The sequence below is a fragment of the Alligator sinensis genome, unplaced genomic scaffold (genome assembly GCF_000455745.1).
Source record: "Alligator sinensis unplaced genomic scaffold, ASM45574v1 scaffold632_1, whole genome shotgun sequence".
Taxonomy (NCBI): Eukaryota; Metazoa; Chordata; order Crocodylia; family Alligatoridae; genus Alligator; species Alligator sinensis.
Window position 1 is genome coordinate 61,245 of NW_005842408.1, and position 14,945 is coordinate 76,189.

Below are 14,945 nucleotides of genomic sequence, written 5' to 3' on the forward strand. Positions count from 1 at the left end.
GGAGACCGAACGAACCCCCTGCATCCCTGCTATTTGCGCACGTGATGTGGCAGATACGGGCTGATGCACACTACCCACGCACATGGCAGGAAAAGGGGCGTCCGTGGTGTCATCCAGCAAACCTGGGGGGACAAGACGTGTCTCGGTGGGCCCTATTTCCTCCCCGACCCGTGTGCATGACTCCTTTGTGCGAATGGGGACTGCGGACATGGAGCATTTCAGCACAACACCCCGTGCAGGGGTGGGGGGTCTTAGTGCAGCTGCGCTGGAGGCCAGGTCGTTTGGGGCATTGCTCAGGGAATATATACAGCCCTCTGGGGTGGTCTGCTGTGCACTGGCCTTTTCCAAAGGATCTGGTGGTTGCAGAGCAGTTCCTAATAGCTCAAATGTATGGAGGTGCCCCCAACCCCTTCTTAGGTCAATGGGAACCGGGGCCCCATTGAGGATCTGGGTGCCAGTGTCCACGTCACCGGTATCCTTCAGCAGCCTTGTCCATTGCCACGGTGGAGGCCGAGGACTGAGCAGGCCCCAGCACTGCTCCGCAGGCGCCGAGACAGGGAGGGCAAGGAGGGCATTGCGAGATCACTTCTGCCCAGCTCTGGGTGCGGAGAGAGCTGGCAGGGCTGCATACTGCGCGGAGACAGCACACAGCTCGTTTGTGGATACGGATATTCAGCAAATGATTCTTCAGTGTTTCACAGGCAATGATTACAGCATGGTGCCCTCTGCAATGCATGCACTTTCCATCTGCTGGCACGTCCTTCTGTTTCCTTGGGGCCGTGATGGCACAAAAATGATCCTCAGACCTGCTTGCTGGCCTTGCTAAAGAGTTATGCATGGGTCCGTGGCTAAACCCAGCCAACGCTGCTCCCACTACAATAATCTACGCTGGCTTTTAGCCAGATTGACTCATATTAAGAGGATTATTTTTCACTCAGATTAAGAGGATGAGGCGAATGAGAGCACCACCGTCTCAGCTAGCTCCCTGCCAGTGCTGTTTTAGGATGGGAGCACCGGTCTGCGAAGGGCACGGGAGTCCAGCTATACTCACAGTTGGTGTAGATGGGCTTCCGAAACGGCTTCCCCTTGGAGAACACAAAGGCTATAATTATGCAGTTGATGGTCGCCAGCGGCCACATCGTGGTGCCTTCATAACTGAGGACGCTGCTGGGGACGTGCGTAGCATTTGTGGTTGCGGTGCTGACAGGAGCCAGGGGCTGGGGACACCCTCTGCAAAAAAGCAGGCTGCATGTGAGGCACCTCTGCGGGCGTGCGTAGACGACACGGGACTTAATGTAGACCACCCGAAAATTTTAATGCGGCTTTTTTTTGGTGCGGTGCATTTTTGTTTGCACGGCACGGCGTTTGTGTTTGTATGAACTGGGCTTTCAAGCAAGTTAAGCCCCCAGAGCCAAGCAGTTCTTGCATCGCATCCTATCCGCGCCCTATGCCTAATGAAGGGTGGCTGCGCCTGAAAGTTTGCAAAGAACTTTTTCCCATCTACTCAGTTGGTTTAATAAAAGATATCGCATCTACCCAAAGAACCTTGCCATCCTATCCACCCTGCATTTCTACTGCCCTTGGCACGGTCTTAGCGGGAGACAATGTGCAGCAATAAAAGGTGCCGTTTTGCTTCACGAAGTCCCAGCCTCTGCCCTGCACTCAGCTCCGGGAGCGGTGGTGACAGGACAGGATCCTTGCACCCCTCTCCCAGCCACCTCCCTGCTGATTAGCACCGTGCAGCCATGAACATGCAAGCACCCAAGAGCCCGGGCCTGGCCCCGCGGAGCAGGGACGCCCTTGCCTGGCTGCCCGACCACCTGGGCACATCTCCGCAAGGACATGGTGTAGGCGGCTCCTGATTTGAGAAGGACATTTTACAACACAGAAGACACCCGATTCCCGACTCCAGGCACAACTGCATTTGCATGAAGACAAACAGAGAATAAGACCCAGCGGCCGTCTGTGCTCCCAGGAGGGGTCTGCTCAGAGAGGGAAGGGCTCCAGGGCCGCAGCAGGGAGGACAGCTGGGCTGCTTGGGTGAGGGCAGGAAAGAGGGGTTTGGTCTTGTGTCCATCTGTTTGCTCTGCCTTTGCTGTGAAAGCCTGAGCAGGGCTAAATGCACAGCAAAGCCCACGAGGGATGCAATGCCTCCGAGCCACCTGCTTCCCTCTGTGCACGTTATACACAGCACCGGCATCGTGGAGGGTAGCACGGGCTCAGTGGGAAGAGCAAAGTTGCTTTTCACCCTGTTCTGCATAAATGCAGACCCCTGCGCTCCCCGAGTGGGGGGCCACTCTCCGTCGCATGGAGGAGTCGGGGTCGGCACGCTCCCCGTCCCCGAGAGCTGCAGCGCACCCCATGTCTCAGCCCCTGCCCTGAGCCGGCAGCACGATTCTGGGATCGGATAGGAGAAGCACTGGCTTTACCTGGGGTTGGGCGTCTCCGAATACCAAGGCTGCTGCTTCACCAGGAGGAAACCGCCGAAGAGGATGGTTGTCGTGAAGCACACGTTGAGGACGACGGAGAGCAGCAGGGGAGGAGAGATGAGCTGGCCTGGAGGTCGGTAAGGCGCCAGCTTTGGGTAGGCGTGGGTCAGGCTCACTGGAAAAGAGAACGGGTCCGTGTCCCTGGGAGGTCTGGCTTGGTGGCTCGTGTAGCTCCATAAGAGCAGCCCGGCCTGGCCCGGCTCCTCCCAGATGTTCCTCCACATGTGAAGGCTGCAGGGTTTGTCACTAATAGACAGCCAAGGAAGAGGGCAACACGCCACATGCCAAGGAAATGCATTCGGCTTGTACACTATTAGTTCCCGTGGCACATGAGGGATGATGTGGCTAGCGTCCCCTGCCTTTGGCTTCCAGCCTGAGTGACCACTGCCAGCACGCTTGACTCTGGCTGGCCTTCAGTACCTGTCTAGGGGAAGGTTTGAACTCGTGCCCCTGGACTGATATGCAGAGACTGCCTTTTCTGCACATCAAAGGGCAACTCGCACACAGGACCCCAAGGAACAGGCATCCACCTTCAGCTTCCTCTGTACACAGTGAAGTTTATTTTCTACCTCAGGAGACTTTTACCATCTTTAGCTTTCCTTCAGCCCGAAGAAGGGTGGTTGTGCCTGAAAGCTTGCAAAGAAAGATCATTCTTTTGGCGATTTCTTAGTTGGCCTCATAAAAGGTATCATCTCTGAACCAAGCCTTCTTGAGGGTTGCATCTCTCCTGGATTGATAGTGAGACTAAGCAGGAGGCAAAATGTGGCCTTCATCTCCCTCCCTGGCTGCTTTTCCAGCCCCTCCTCGCATGCCCTGCATTGCAGCTGAATAGCAAACCAGGTCACGCCGCCTGCCCTTGCTGATCCCGCTGCCCCGGCCCTTCCCATTTCGTGCTATAGCGATTCACTCGTGGACATCCCAGGAGCCCCTTGAACTCTAGGAGTCAAAATCCTCTCCAGAGTCTGAACAATCCCACGAAGCAGCAGGAAGCATCGGGCATCGATGCCGAGAGCAGCGCTCTGCCGGGAGCTGCCGGGTTCGTATTGCTGTATTGTGCGAGCAGCAGCGAGCACGAGCCATTGCTCATTTTGCAGGAGCCTGCAGCTGAGGCCATGTACTAGGGGTGCCGCAGGCTCACACAGTAAGAGCTTAGGCAGAAAGGGACGGGCTAAGTGATTTAGCCATGGTTACACAGAGAGCCAGTACCAGAGCTAGGAACAAAGCCCACTTCTTCTGAGTCCCTGCAGAGTCTCAGCCCCCCGACCAGCCTCTCTTCCACTTGAAGCAGCATATATATCCAAGTGCAGAGCAATGTCACTGCAATTGCAAATGCAAATGCAAATGCAAATGATCCCGGGCCAAACCCTATGCTCATTTTCGTCCCCCGACCCCACCCCTGGCAATGGCTCTGGCATCGCTGCCAGCAGAAGATGGCTTTCTGTTTAGATGAATGAACAAAACCAGCGTGGGCTATTTGCAGACAACACATCTTATAAACAGGTAGGCTTTGCCAAGCCGCTTACTTGTCAAGCAAACCAGAAGCGTGATGCCAACATCTTCGATGAGGTACTGGTAATTCCCAAAGATTTGTAGTTGCTGAAGGAAACCAAGGGAAAGCTCGTGTTACAGAAGGTTGATTAGGATTTTTCCATCGTGGCATATGTGCTTGGCACCAATCTAGGCTGCTCCATCTGAGCCTAATTTGCACAAAATGAACTTTTTCAACCCCAAACCATTTTCATTCCCTTCTGTTGCTGGACTCTCTCCAACTCATACACATCCTTTTTGGAGTGGAGGGCCCAAAACTAGACACAGTAATTATATATATATATATATGAATATGAGAGAGAGAGAGAGATCTATAAAATAAGTATATATTATGATATATAATATAATTTGTTCTTCTGTCCATACCCTATGATTTTTGGAGATTTCTCTTATATATGTGTATAAGTGTATATAGCTTTGTCCTTTGTCAGGTAACAGAACATTTTACAGAAATCTCCAAAAATCATAGGGTATGGACAGAAGAACAAATTATAAATAATATATACATGTATAATATTGTTTAAGATTTCAGCTCTGCTGTTAATTAGGGCTCCAGTCCTGCAAATGTTGCCATGTGCAGGAAACCTGGCTAAGCCCTATGGCTCTCCATGCCGCTATAAGAATTAAGCCCATGCTCAAGGCAGTGGGTGTTAGGGATAATTCACAGCTAGGAGAGGCAATCAGATTGCTTCCCTAATAAGAAAAGAGTCTTAATATAACAGTAATCCCCAAGAGAAGCCCTTCCCCTCAGGGCATCTTCCTTGCTGCATCCTTTCACCCATTAACTCTCTTCCACCCTCCTTTAGGGCTTTTCCCAGCATTTCTTCCTGAGCACTTTAACCATGCAGCTGCATCCCTGGTGTGGCCACTTTGCAACCAGCCCTACTCCCAGCTGGTGCGTGGTCTTGGCTCCTCTTGTGATTTCCCTTTAAAAGGACCTGGTGCAGACTCAAAGGACTCACTTATTGCCTCACCTGATTGCTGCTTTCTGTTATTTCTTACACAGCTCTTGACACCTTTGGAGCAATGGAGAAACCCCCTTCCCCCCACAGCAATAGTGCATTAGGGGAGATGCAAACCTGAGCACAGCAATAGTATAGTAGGGAAGATGAAAACCTGCATGAGAGGCTGGTCTGAGAGGCTTACCCAAAACAGCAACGAAGTGCCAATCAACTGAATCAGGCCGTAGAGCGTCAGGTATTTAAACACTGCAAAGGAAGCCACCAAAGCAGCGCGGCCTTCCCTGCCCAGGAAAAAAAAAAGTAGGTGTTAGGACCACTGCACAAGCACTTTTACTGGGATATCAGCTTGATAAATGACTGGGGGGACCCACAGACAAGGGCTATATCGTGTCCTCCAGGCATTGCAGGGAGGTTTAGCGGACGCAGTGTCTGCAGCATCTGGTCCCAATCTGTGACCAGTACAGGACTGCTGCGCTGCTTCTGCTCCAGCTCTCATTCGTTTGTGGAGGAGCCGGGCCCAGGTAACCAGGCGTTTGTATCTGTGCATGCTCAGGTGATACGGCGTCCCCCTGCCCCGTCCCTGGCTGCCGTGCATGGAAGACGGCACGTTGCAGAAACAACACAAGGAAGGAAATCAGGTCTATCTATGGTGAGTACGCTGCTTTGATCTTTCCCTCGGTTTTGTTTCTGACCTCAACTGAAAAACAAGGTATAATGTGCAGTTTTCTGTTAAAGGGCAAATTGGCTTTTATTCCACAGTGAATCTGCTAGTGAAAAGCCCTGCTTCTGGGTGGTTGTTGAACTGTCTGGTGACTTGTCAGGCCTGTGCTGTGTTGCTGCTTTAGCATGGGTGGGACCTGTCCCTACAGCCCATTGTGACGGCTGTGACGCTCCCGGTGCAGGAGCAGTCGCTGCACGGACATCCCCCTGCATGTGACGGGCTGGAAAGTTCACAGTGTGTGAGCAACAAAGCGGAGCGGGGGCCTCCACGTACCGGATCAGTTCTGGCACACACTCGATGTTGGGGATTTGGGAGGTGAAAGGCGAAGCCACTGATGCCTCTTGCTCTGACAGCGAGATCCCAGCGTGGGCTGCTTTCAAAGCCTGCAACACAAGCGTAAGAGAAGGAAGAGGTCCCGGGGCACACTCGTGCAGGGCGAGGGGGGCTGCTCCTCGCTGTGTGCGTTGGGTGTGTGCTAGTTGTGTTTCACAGGTTTGGAGCAACTGGGTTTCCTCTGCCCCAAAGCCAGCTTGTTCTCTCCATCAGGAAGTGTTTCCTGCTACTCAGCTTAAGCTTCCTTCCTTCGTTTCATCCCATGACCCTACTTGTGAACTACACATCGTCTCCCCTTCCACAGCCTGCAGGATGTCACCTTCCTCCTTAGTAATCCTCGAGCCAAGGTCTTGATATCTAATTTCTCTTTGTAATCCAATACCAAGGGTCCCCTGCTGCTTTTTCCTTTACTGCTCTCTTCTAAACTCCCTTTACCACAGCACCTTGGTTTCCTTGGAGCACAGAAGTGACTTCTCACCAAACTTTATCAAACATGCTAACTTCATTTTTTTTTGTAATTAAAAATGACTGCGTTGTACAGCCTGGCAAATTCAATTAATGCAATTTCAAAGGCAGCACAAACTTGGGAAATAAATAGGAGTGCTCCAGCATGGTATTTCTGGGCATGGTTTATTCCTGTTTGCACATTTATGTGAAGCACTCCTGGAAATGGCTCTGAAAGGATGCACTGACTGAATGTGCTCTCACGTGCTTTGGGGCAACAGAGATGTAATGCCTGAGCTCCTCCTTTCATGAGTCCTGGCAGAACAGATCAATGCAACAGGAGGTACCAGGAGGCTGGGAGTGAGTTTGGTTTCTACGTACCCCACAGTCGTTGGCTCCATCTCCACACATGCCCACGTAGTAACTGGGGGGGGGAAGGAGAAAACAAAAGAATAGTTGTACTCTGGATGTTAAATGGTCACCAAAGTATACGTGTTAATTCCTCGATGCGATGTGTTAAATGAGAAACAAAAAAACAACTGTACATACGAAAATCCTGGGGGGTTATTCTTGTATAAGCTGTGAGCGTTTCAACGCACACCTAACTGGAAAAGGGATTTGCTCGGAATAAAATATCGGCAGCTTGTCTAATGTGCTCAAGCCGTGGTAATGCATGGTGTGTGCACGTGGGTATTTGTGTCTAACAATTCAGGCGAGGGTCTTCGAGTAGATGTGATATCTGTTATTAGACCAATGGAGTATAGCCCTGCTGTAACAATTCAGTAATTTCATGGGGATTTTTGTCAGCGTGGTTTCTGCTCCAGAAGAGGCATGTCCCACACCACGTGGCTGGTAGCCAGGCCTCGTAGACAGGCTCGGGCATATAGAAATAACCTGCTGGAAAGCCCTGTTTGGTCCCACACCACGTGCCTGGTAGCCAGGCCTCGCAGACAGGCTCGGGAATATAGAAATAACCTGCTGGAAAGCCCTGTTTTCTGTCTCTGCGGCCAATTGCTAGGGGGGGGCTGGCGCCTGAAGTCGGCCAAGTGGGGAAGCCTGTTCTGCCGCTGTCTGTGGAGGGTACTCCTTTCAGACGTGGCCATATATCCAGGGAGAAAAAGTCACTTCAATGTTTTTATAGGCTGTTGCTCTTGCTTCTGCATTGCAGACCACACTTCTCCCCCCTGCAATGCCTGTTCTCTTCAGGGGGGCATTCCCAAGGAGGTGCCTGGACGAACGTGCTGCAGACCAGAGGCCACACGCGAGAGTCAGATCTGGTCTCCACTCAGCAAAGTGGAGTGACCGTAGAGTTCCTGTTGCAGCTGAGGTTGCAACCCAGGCCCAGTTACTTTGATTTCACCCCACCCCTTTTTAGAGCTGCCTTTTTTTCTTCTATTGTGATGCTGAGTATTAGAATTAGTTTAAAGTAGTTGCTTTTAATGGGTAATGGCTGGCTAGATGCAAACCTGGGGAGGGAGGGTGGAAAGTGGACATCTGTAATCAGATTGAAGCGGCGCTTAGCTCCTGGCTGTCACCGTATCCTTTCTAACCATGTTTTAAAGAGACTGTCCCCCTGTTTTGATCCAACAAGGGACTTACTTCAGGTTTTGAAACTCTTCCACGAGGCTGGACTTCTGGTTGGGGGACATCCGGGCAAAAACTGTGCCGTTCACTAGGATCTGTGGAGAGAAGGACATTGCAAGGCTAGCTCAACAGACATTTCATTTCCCAAGAGGTGCAAGAGGCCCATGGGGGAGCAGGCTGCTGTTTAAAAACCACCGTTAAGCTGTCCCCGTCAGTCTCCAGACAAGGCGAGGACCCACCCAGCCCAGCTTCGAGCAGCTGTTGGGCCCTGGGGTGCTGGTAATGTGAGCACGGCACCTCTTGCACACTCACGGCACCTCTCACACATGCACAGCAGAGCCAGAACTGGGATTGGGAGACCCACAAACTTGGAAGAGGGAGAAATCCCAGTTGCAAAGCAAGAATGGCGTGGCTCTGTTCCTGAGCCCAGCACGGTCAAGGGGCTCCCTTCCAACACTTGCAGGAAATGCTGCATGAGTCTCTGGGGGGCTGCAGTGTAGACCCAGCTCTGGTTTTTGGAGGGTATTTTTACACATTTTCCCTCTAAATGTAGCTTGTCTTTTCAACACTTTCTTTTTGCAGCAATCTGCACACAGCGCTAGGGATGGCGCAGTGATCCTTGTTCCCATCAGAGCCTTAGAAATGCTGATGTCTGCCCTTGTGTTCCTGAATAAGCGTGGCATATTCAATACTGTGGTTCCCATTAATGCTTTATGAGACGCAATGCTCCAGTCCGGCTGTTTTCCTCCATTGCTCGGGGCATAGAGCAGGAGGGATCTGGAGAGAGCAACTTATCCATCCTCCTGCGCGGAGGCAGGGTCAGGTGCCCCCAAATATACCTGATTCCTGGTGTCTGTCTGCCCTGTCCTTGCACACCCCAGTGCAGAAGCAGCCCGTCCAAGTGCTGGACTCCCCTTTCCTAATATCTCGCCTCAGTCATCTTTGTTGCAAACCAAACCGGCTTTTATTAAAATTGTCCATCACTCAGTGGACTTAAGAGAACAACTGACGGCTCTCTTCATTATCCGTGCCCATTAAATGGTGAGGTGGTAACTGTGTTTTTCAGCCACACGATGTACGGGGGCAGGTTCTCATGCTGATATAAACTGGCCGAGGTTCATGTTCATTAATCTCAGCAGCGTCCCAATGATTTATATCAGCTCAGAACTGGATCTAAAGAGCCCTTCAACCTGCACCAGGCTTGTGATGGGAGATTAAACATGTTGGGGCTGAGGGTCAGATTTGTTACGGTGCGAGTGCAGCTGAGGCTGGGGGTGATCACAAGCCGTGGGTAGCGGGCGTGCAGCAGCTTTCACCGCCAGTAGGTTTGGCTGCAAAAGAGAGGGGAAAGGAGAGCCCTTTGCTTCCTCCCAAACTTACTTTTGGCAGCAAGCTGCTGAAATGTTTCACTATAACTTGATACGACTTTCCATTCATGGCAAAATGGTGACTGTGGACATCCCTGTCGGGAGGAGTCCTTGTCTCAATGTCAACGTATACTTCCTAGAAATCAGACAAGACTTGGTTATTGCCACGCTTGGGTCATAGTATTAGAAAGCAGGTGGAGGTCATGAAAGCGGTGGCCCAGTGTAATTGCTTGAACGGGGCTGCATTACGGTCTTGATGGCGATGGAGCTGGGGATCTGGACGCCTGGGTTTGACTCCCCACCTTGCCGTAGTCACTTAATGTCTTCGTATCTCAATTTGCCATCAGTATAACGAGGCTATTAGCCTCACCCACCCTCCGCTGGTAAACTTGTGTGGCCTGTCTGCCCACACTTCACCGGTCAGGTGCTGTCCTATGTCGGTTTATATGTAAACCAACACGGCTACACGTTATGGGTCCGGTGCCACACTCAAGTTTGCACCAGGGCAAAGCATGTGTTTCTGAATGAGTTTTAACTCGGGGACCTGCTGCAGGGATGGGGCATGCTATCGATCCGCAGGGCAGTGTTATTATTGCATTACATCTGTTTTTTCTGGACGGCAATCAGTCCCCCCTATAGCGCATTGCATCCTATGTGCTGGCCTCCTGCCTCGCTCCGTGAAAGACAGGAATGAAACTCTGCATCCTGCCAAACTCCCATCATGGCAGCTTCAAGCTGTTGGCTATAAGGCCAGACACAAGAAAGCTGCTCATCACACATTGCAGGGTTTGATGCTCTATTAAATCCCAAAGCTGGCCTTACATTGGTTTCAGCTGTGTCTTGTTTGCTCTCTTCCATTAGTTGCCAGGTAATGGATGCTGGGGTGGCGCCTTCTGGCTCATTGGCTTCTATGAGAATCACTTGGCTGGACTTGGGGATCATTTCCGAGTTTTTGGCCACAGTCACAGCTGTTTGCAGGTTGTCACCTGGAAAAAAACAAAAACCAAGTGAAGCCGACGGTGCTAACGCACTTATTGTAACTTAGCAGGGGTCGCCCTGTCACGTGCCAAGCCCCTCCTGAGCTTGTCTCTCCCCCTGTCTAGTTTAGTGTCAAGAGGGCTGAATCCTCACTTCTGCACCAGTTTTACTCTCTTGCAACTGAGGTTAATTGGGTGGCACACTGCCAGCCTGGGGTGGGACTGGAGGACCCGTTTAGATACCTGTGACCATCACGCTCCTGATGCGAGCGGCGCTGAGCTCCTCCAGCACAGGCTTGGTCTCTCTCTTCAGCCGATTCTCCATGATCAAAAGGCCGAGGAACGCCAGACCGGACTCCACGTCCTCCCTAGCAGGAAAGAGAGAGCACACGGGGATTGTGAGCAAGGCTCCTGCTGCAGCACTGGTTTCCCTTAAAACTGGCACTTGGGTGCAAAGGTGCTTTTCTTTCCTGTGACACTTTGACAGGAATTCAAAGCGAAGCTCGTCCCGCAAGCTTTAGCATTGCTGCAGCGCTGAACGGCGGCTGCTCCTCCCCATCGCTGCCTTGGGGAAGGAGTACGTTACAGCTGTGTCCCACCAACGCCGCATGGGTGGCCCCGAGCACATGCCGCTCTATTGGCAGGGGGTCTCAGGTCTGGGACTTGCATTTCTTAGAGGAGCACTAGCTCTTAGGCTTGGCCCAGTGGTCCTCGTTCCCCCCAGAGCCTTAGAAACACTACTGTTGCCCTTGTGTTCCCAAATTAGTGCAGTGGGCTCCGTTACTGCTTTGTGATGCAGGAGGATATACGCAATGAAATGCTTCGGTCCGGCAGTTTTCATCCATTGGTCGCATGGGGCACGGAGCAGGAGGGATCTCGAGAGATCAACTGATCCATCTTCCTGCCCAGAGGCAGGGCAGGCAGTGCACGTGGGGGGTTTAGCAGGGGAACATGACACAAAGCGCCAAGATCTTTTCCTGTAAGTTGCTTTTTTGGAAGGTGCAGCACCGAAACTGCAGACAGACGGACGGGTGGATATGGGATATTCCCTTATCGGTGCCCTTTGGTGGGTCATGCATTTGCTGGCTTTGCAAGGAAACTTGCAGTGCTACCAGCAAACCTTACCTCTCTAAGCTGTCCACGGCCACATCCTTTCCCACGGCTAGCGCTTTATGTGCCAGAGCAATGACTCTGAAGCCTTGCGTTGCTTCGTGTAAACCTGAAGCTCCTTCACGAAATCAGTTGGGACTGTTTAGAAGAGAAAAGAGCAGGTGAATCAGTCTCGTGGATGCGTTTACTCCTACTCTTCGATGGGCTCCTTTCCTAGAGCTTATTGCTGACCTGTTGCATCCTGCAGGACCAAGACCCACACCCAGGATGAGCTGCCTTGAGCCCCAGGGCCCTATAAACTGATCTGCATGCATGCTCAGTGCTGTGAAATGCATTTAAGGAGTGGGGAAGGGAGGTGGTCTAGTGGTGAGACCAGCCCTTGGAGGTCCGGGCTTGAGACCCTTGGTCTGTGTGTTGCCACTAAATGCTGCATGGCTTTGGGCAAGTCTCTTGACATTATCTGTATGTCTGAGGGGGCAAATTCTCTGATGGTGAGAAGTTGGCTCCAGGGGAGTTCTGGGGTCGGCCGGGGACATCTCTGTTCCTTCTCCCCTCAGCTGTGTTGAGCATCCGTTGGGACTAGCTAAGGATCAAGGCCTTAAATCTTTGCTTGCCTAATAATCCCAGGGGGATCTGAAAGGCAAACACATCTTTGGAGCTGTACGTATTTAACCTAAGATAATTACAGCATTTCATCATTGCACCTGCTCGGTATGGTACCAAATCCCTGATGATGCTGTGATCAGTGCAGAACCACAAAAGGCAGGGTTAGCCGTGGGGTGGAAACTTGTGAAACCAGAACGGGACTGATCCCAAAGTGTTTTTCTGATGTGAATTGTTTGAGCTGTGAAGAGGTTACTGCAGTTGGATCAGTGCAATTTAATACTCAGGTTTCTTATTGATCCCCCAAATCTCACAGGGAGGCTCAGCAAAGCTGGTTTCATGTGGCTTCAGGTCAGGTCCCTCTGAAAGCACAAAGCCAGGCCCCGCGCATTGGCGCTGAGACCCCTCTCGCTGGTCAGCAGCCGTCTGTGAAAGTAATGAGTGTGCCACATTTGTAACCCACCCAAGATCCTACCAAATTTAGGGTTTTTACAAGAAAAGGGTATTTTGGTTGGCTACAGAAGCAAGGACAGAGGCCCTGGTATCACGCTGCAAAACGAAAATGAAAAGGTGGTGCTTTCCTGCAGCAGATACCTGTAATAACACTCATTTGCACTTATCTAGTGCCTTCCCCATCATGGGAACATAGCGATTCAACGAGGTAAGGTGATACGATGCTGCTGACCCCCCAGGCTGGTAGGCGGGCAAACGGGGAAGTGAAGGGCCTGTGTGCTGAGATCTGGATGCCCTTGCGTGTGCCCTACCCCTGATGGCAGAGCTAAATCAGGCACTTGAAAATGCCATTGCTCACTTTGGAGCCAGATGCTCAGCTGGCAAAAGCAGCCAAGCTCTGGTTCACGCTGGTCATGTATCGGACCACTTGCGTCAACCTCCCCCCTGGGGCCGTGATTCCTGGTGTGCAAATAGCTGTGGGAACTGTTCAGAGAAAGCGGGCATGCAATGGCATGGCTGCACTTTGCAAAAAAGAAAGCAAGGGTCTCAGTGTGGATCAGCAAAGCCAGAAATAGGAGCCAAGTGCCCTGGCTAATCACACCACAGGGAAATCCCTGCATTGCTGTAGCAACTGGCAGATAACAGCTTGGCTTTCTATCACGAAATGGTTGCTCCAGGATGGTGCTGGGCACGCGCGGTCGCTGCAGTCTTGGGGACTTAGCATCTCCAGGGTCCCAGCTCCTGAAGGGAGTTTGCATTTTGCCTGCACGGAGGCAGAAGATCCCAAGTTGCCCCTCCTGATCTTAGGTGTACAGAAATGTTTTCCTACCAGTCTCTGGCCTGCAAAAGCTGGCCACCATTTCTGGTGCTCCCTTCATATACAGATCATACTGGTTCTTCCCGACCTCCTGGGTAACGACAGCCATTCTCTGCAGCGCGGAGGAAAATGGGAACTGATGGAGAATCACGATCCCTTCCACGGGAGCCTGAGAACATGTCAGGAAAGTGGGATATTAGATCCTTCATCATCATCGTTCATTCATTAACTGGGCCAGCCTGGGATCATTTCCTAAGGTGAGCATGGTGTGGAGTCGGTGCTTATTGCACGAGGGCCTTCACTTGCCCCTGTAGCCCACGACACCCCAGAAAATGCACTTCTGTGTCATCACATCTATTTCTACACACATTCCCCTGGTGAACGCAGGCCAGCCGCCTCCAGAATATCCTCTAGTGATTCGTTTTTAAATGTCTCAGAAGATGCATCTTCCAGACACCGTTCTTAAGGAACCACTCCAGGGCCTACAGACCTCAAGGATGTCCTTGTATTCAGCCTATTGTCTCCCTGTTTTAACTTCTTTGGGTGCGTCCGGCCGAGTGTGCACATGCAGTATGTGGCACTGCAGGCCCGCACGTTGCACGCGCTGCACTTGCAGGTGTTCCCTGTGCTGCTAATTTGCAGCATGAGGTTTTTTTTGGACACTGGGAAATCCAAAAAAAGCCACGCTAGAAAAAAACGGGGCGGTGCACATGGTGATAGCGTGCACCACCCAAAACCAGAGCCTGGCCGGTCAAAGCCATGCTCTGGCTGCTGGCCAGGCTCCCTGCTGCTGGATCTGCGCCGCTCGAGCCCTGGCAGGCTGCTGGCCCCAGCCTCCCCTACGCCATCCAGGGCAACGTGCCACGTGCCAGAGCACGCGTGCACAGGCGCTCCCCGTGGACAAATGGCGGCGTTCCTCGGGGACAGCTGTTTGTTCCTGGGGAAACGGGCGCGTGCTCGTCTGGACGCACCCCTGGTGTTTGTGCATGCAAAGCCGTTTGAGAGCTTTGCGACAAAGAAAAGTGCCTGTTCCTCAACGTACAGATATGGAAACTGAGGCACAGGGTGGCCAAGGGACATGTTGTTCAAGGCATACCAGAAATTGGGAATTCAACCCAATTTTACTGACTCCCCCCAGGACCATCTCCTCTCCCTCATCTCTTGGATGGTGCTTTGTCCATCTTTGTTCAGTAGGCTTCAAGGACCAAACTGTGTCTTCCTGCAGAGGAGCTCAGACTGCTGACCAGAGCTGCCCGTGCCCATCTAGTTGGGAGAACTTGGGCATAGCAGTTTAATTGCTTTGTCTGTAATTTTTAAAGCTTTCCACTAGGAGGTTTCTGCCCTCGCCTTTTAGCATTTCTGTTTTCATAAGACTCTTCCCAAGAGAGCTGGAGAGGGAGGTGTGGGGAAAGCGTGCTGCTTCCAGCTCTGCCAGCAGCTGTTGTTGCAGCATCTCCTTCCCCAGCACTCTTGCTCTTTCCTCCCAGTCTTTTGTTCTCTCCCACATCTTTCATTTCTTGCCAGCACGGCTGCTTCT

At 51.9% G+C, this 14,945-nt stretch overlaps 1 protein-coding gene across 1 annotated transcript in view; it reads right to left on the reverse strand.

Moving 5' to 3' along the window:
- The window catches only part of ATP13A5 (ATPase 13A5), a 38,315-nt gene that overhangs the window by 2,100 nt on the left and 21,270 nt on the right, over positions 1-14,945 (reverse strand). Inside the window, 13 exon segments of the mRNA XM_014522904.2 lie at positions 1,052-1,230; positions 2,430-2,604; positions 4,013-4,085; positions 5,184-5,280; positions 5,994-6,103; positions 6,879-6,921; positions 8,097-8,176; positions 9,462-9,584; positions 10,271-10,434; positions 10,669-10,793; positions 11,551-11,630; positions 11,633-11,673; positions 13,421-13,577. Of these exon segments, the coding sequence (XP_014378390.2) occupies positions 1,052-1,230; positions 2,430-2,604; positions 4,013-4,085; positions 5,184-5,280; positions 5,994-6,103; positions 6,879-6,921; positions 8,097-8,176; positions 9,462-9,584; positions 10,271-10,434; positions 10,669-10,793; positions 11,551-11,630; positions 11,633-11,673; positions 13,421-13,577 (1,447 nt within the window).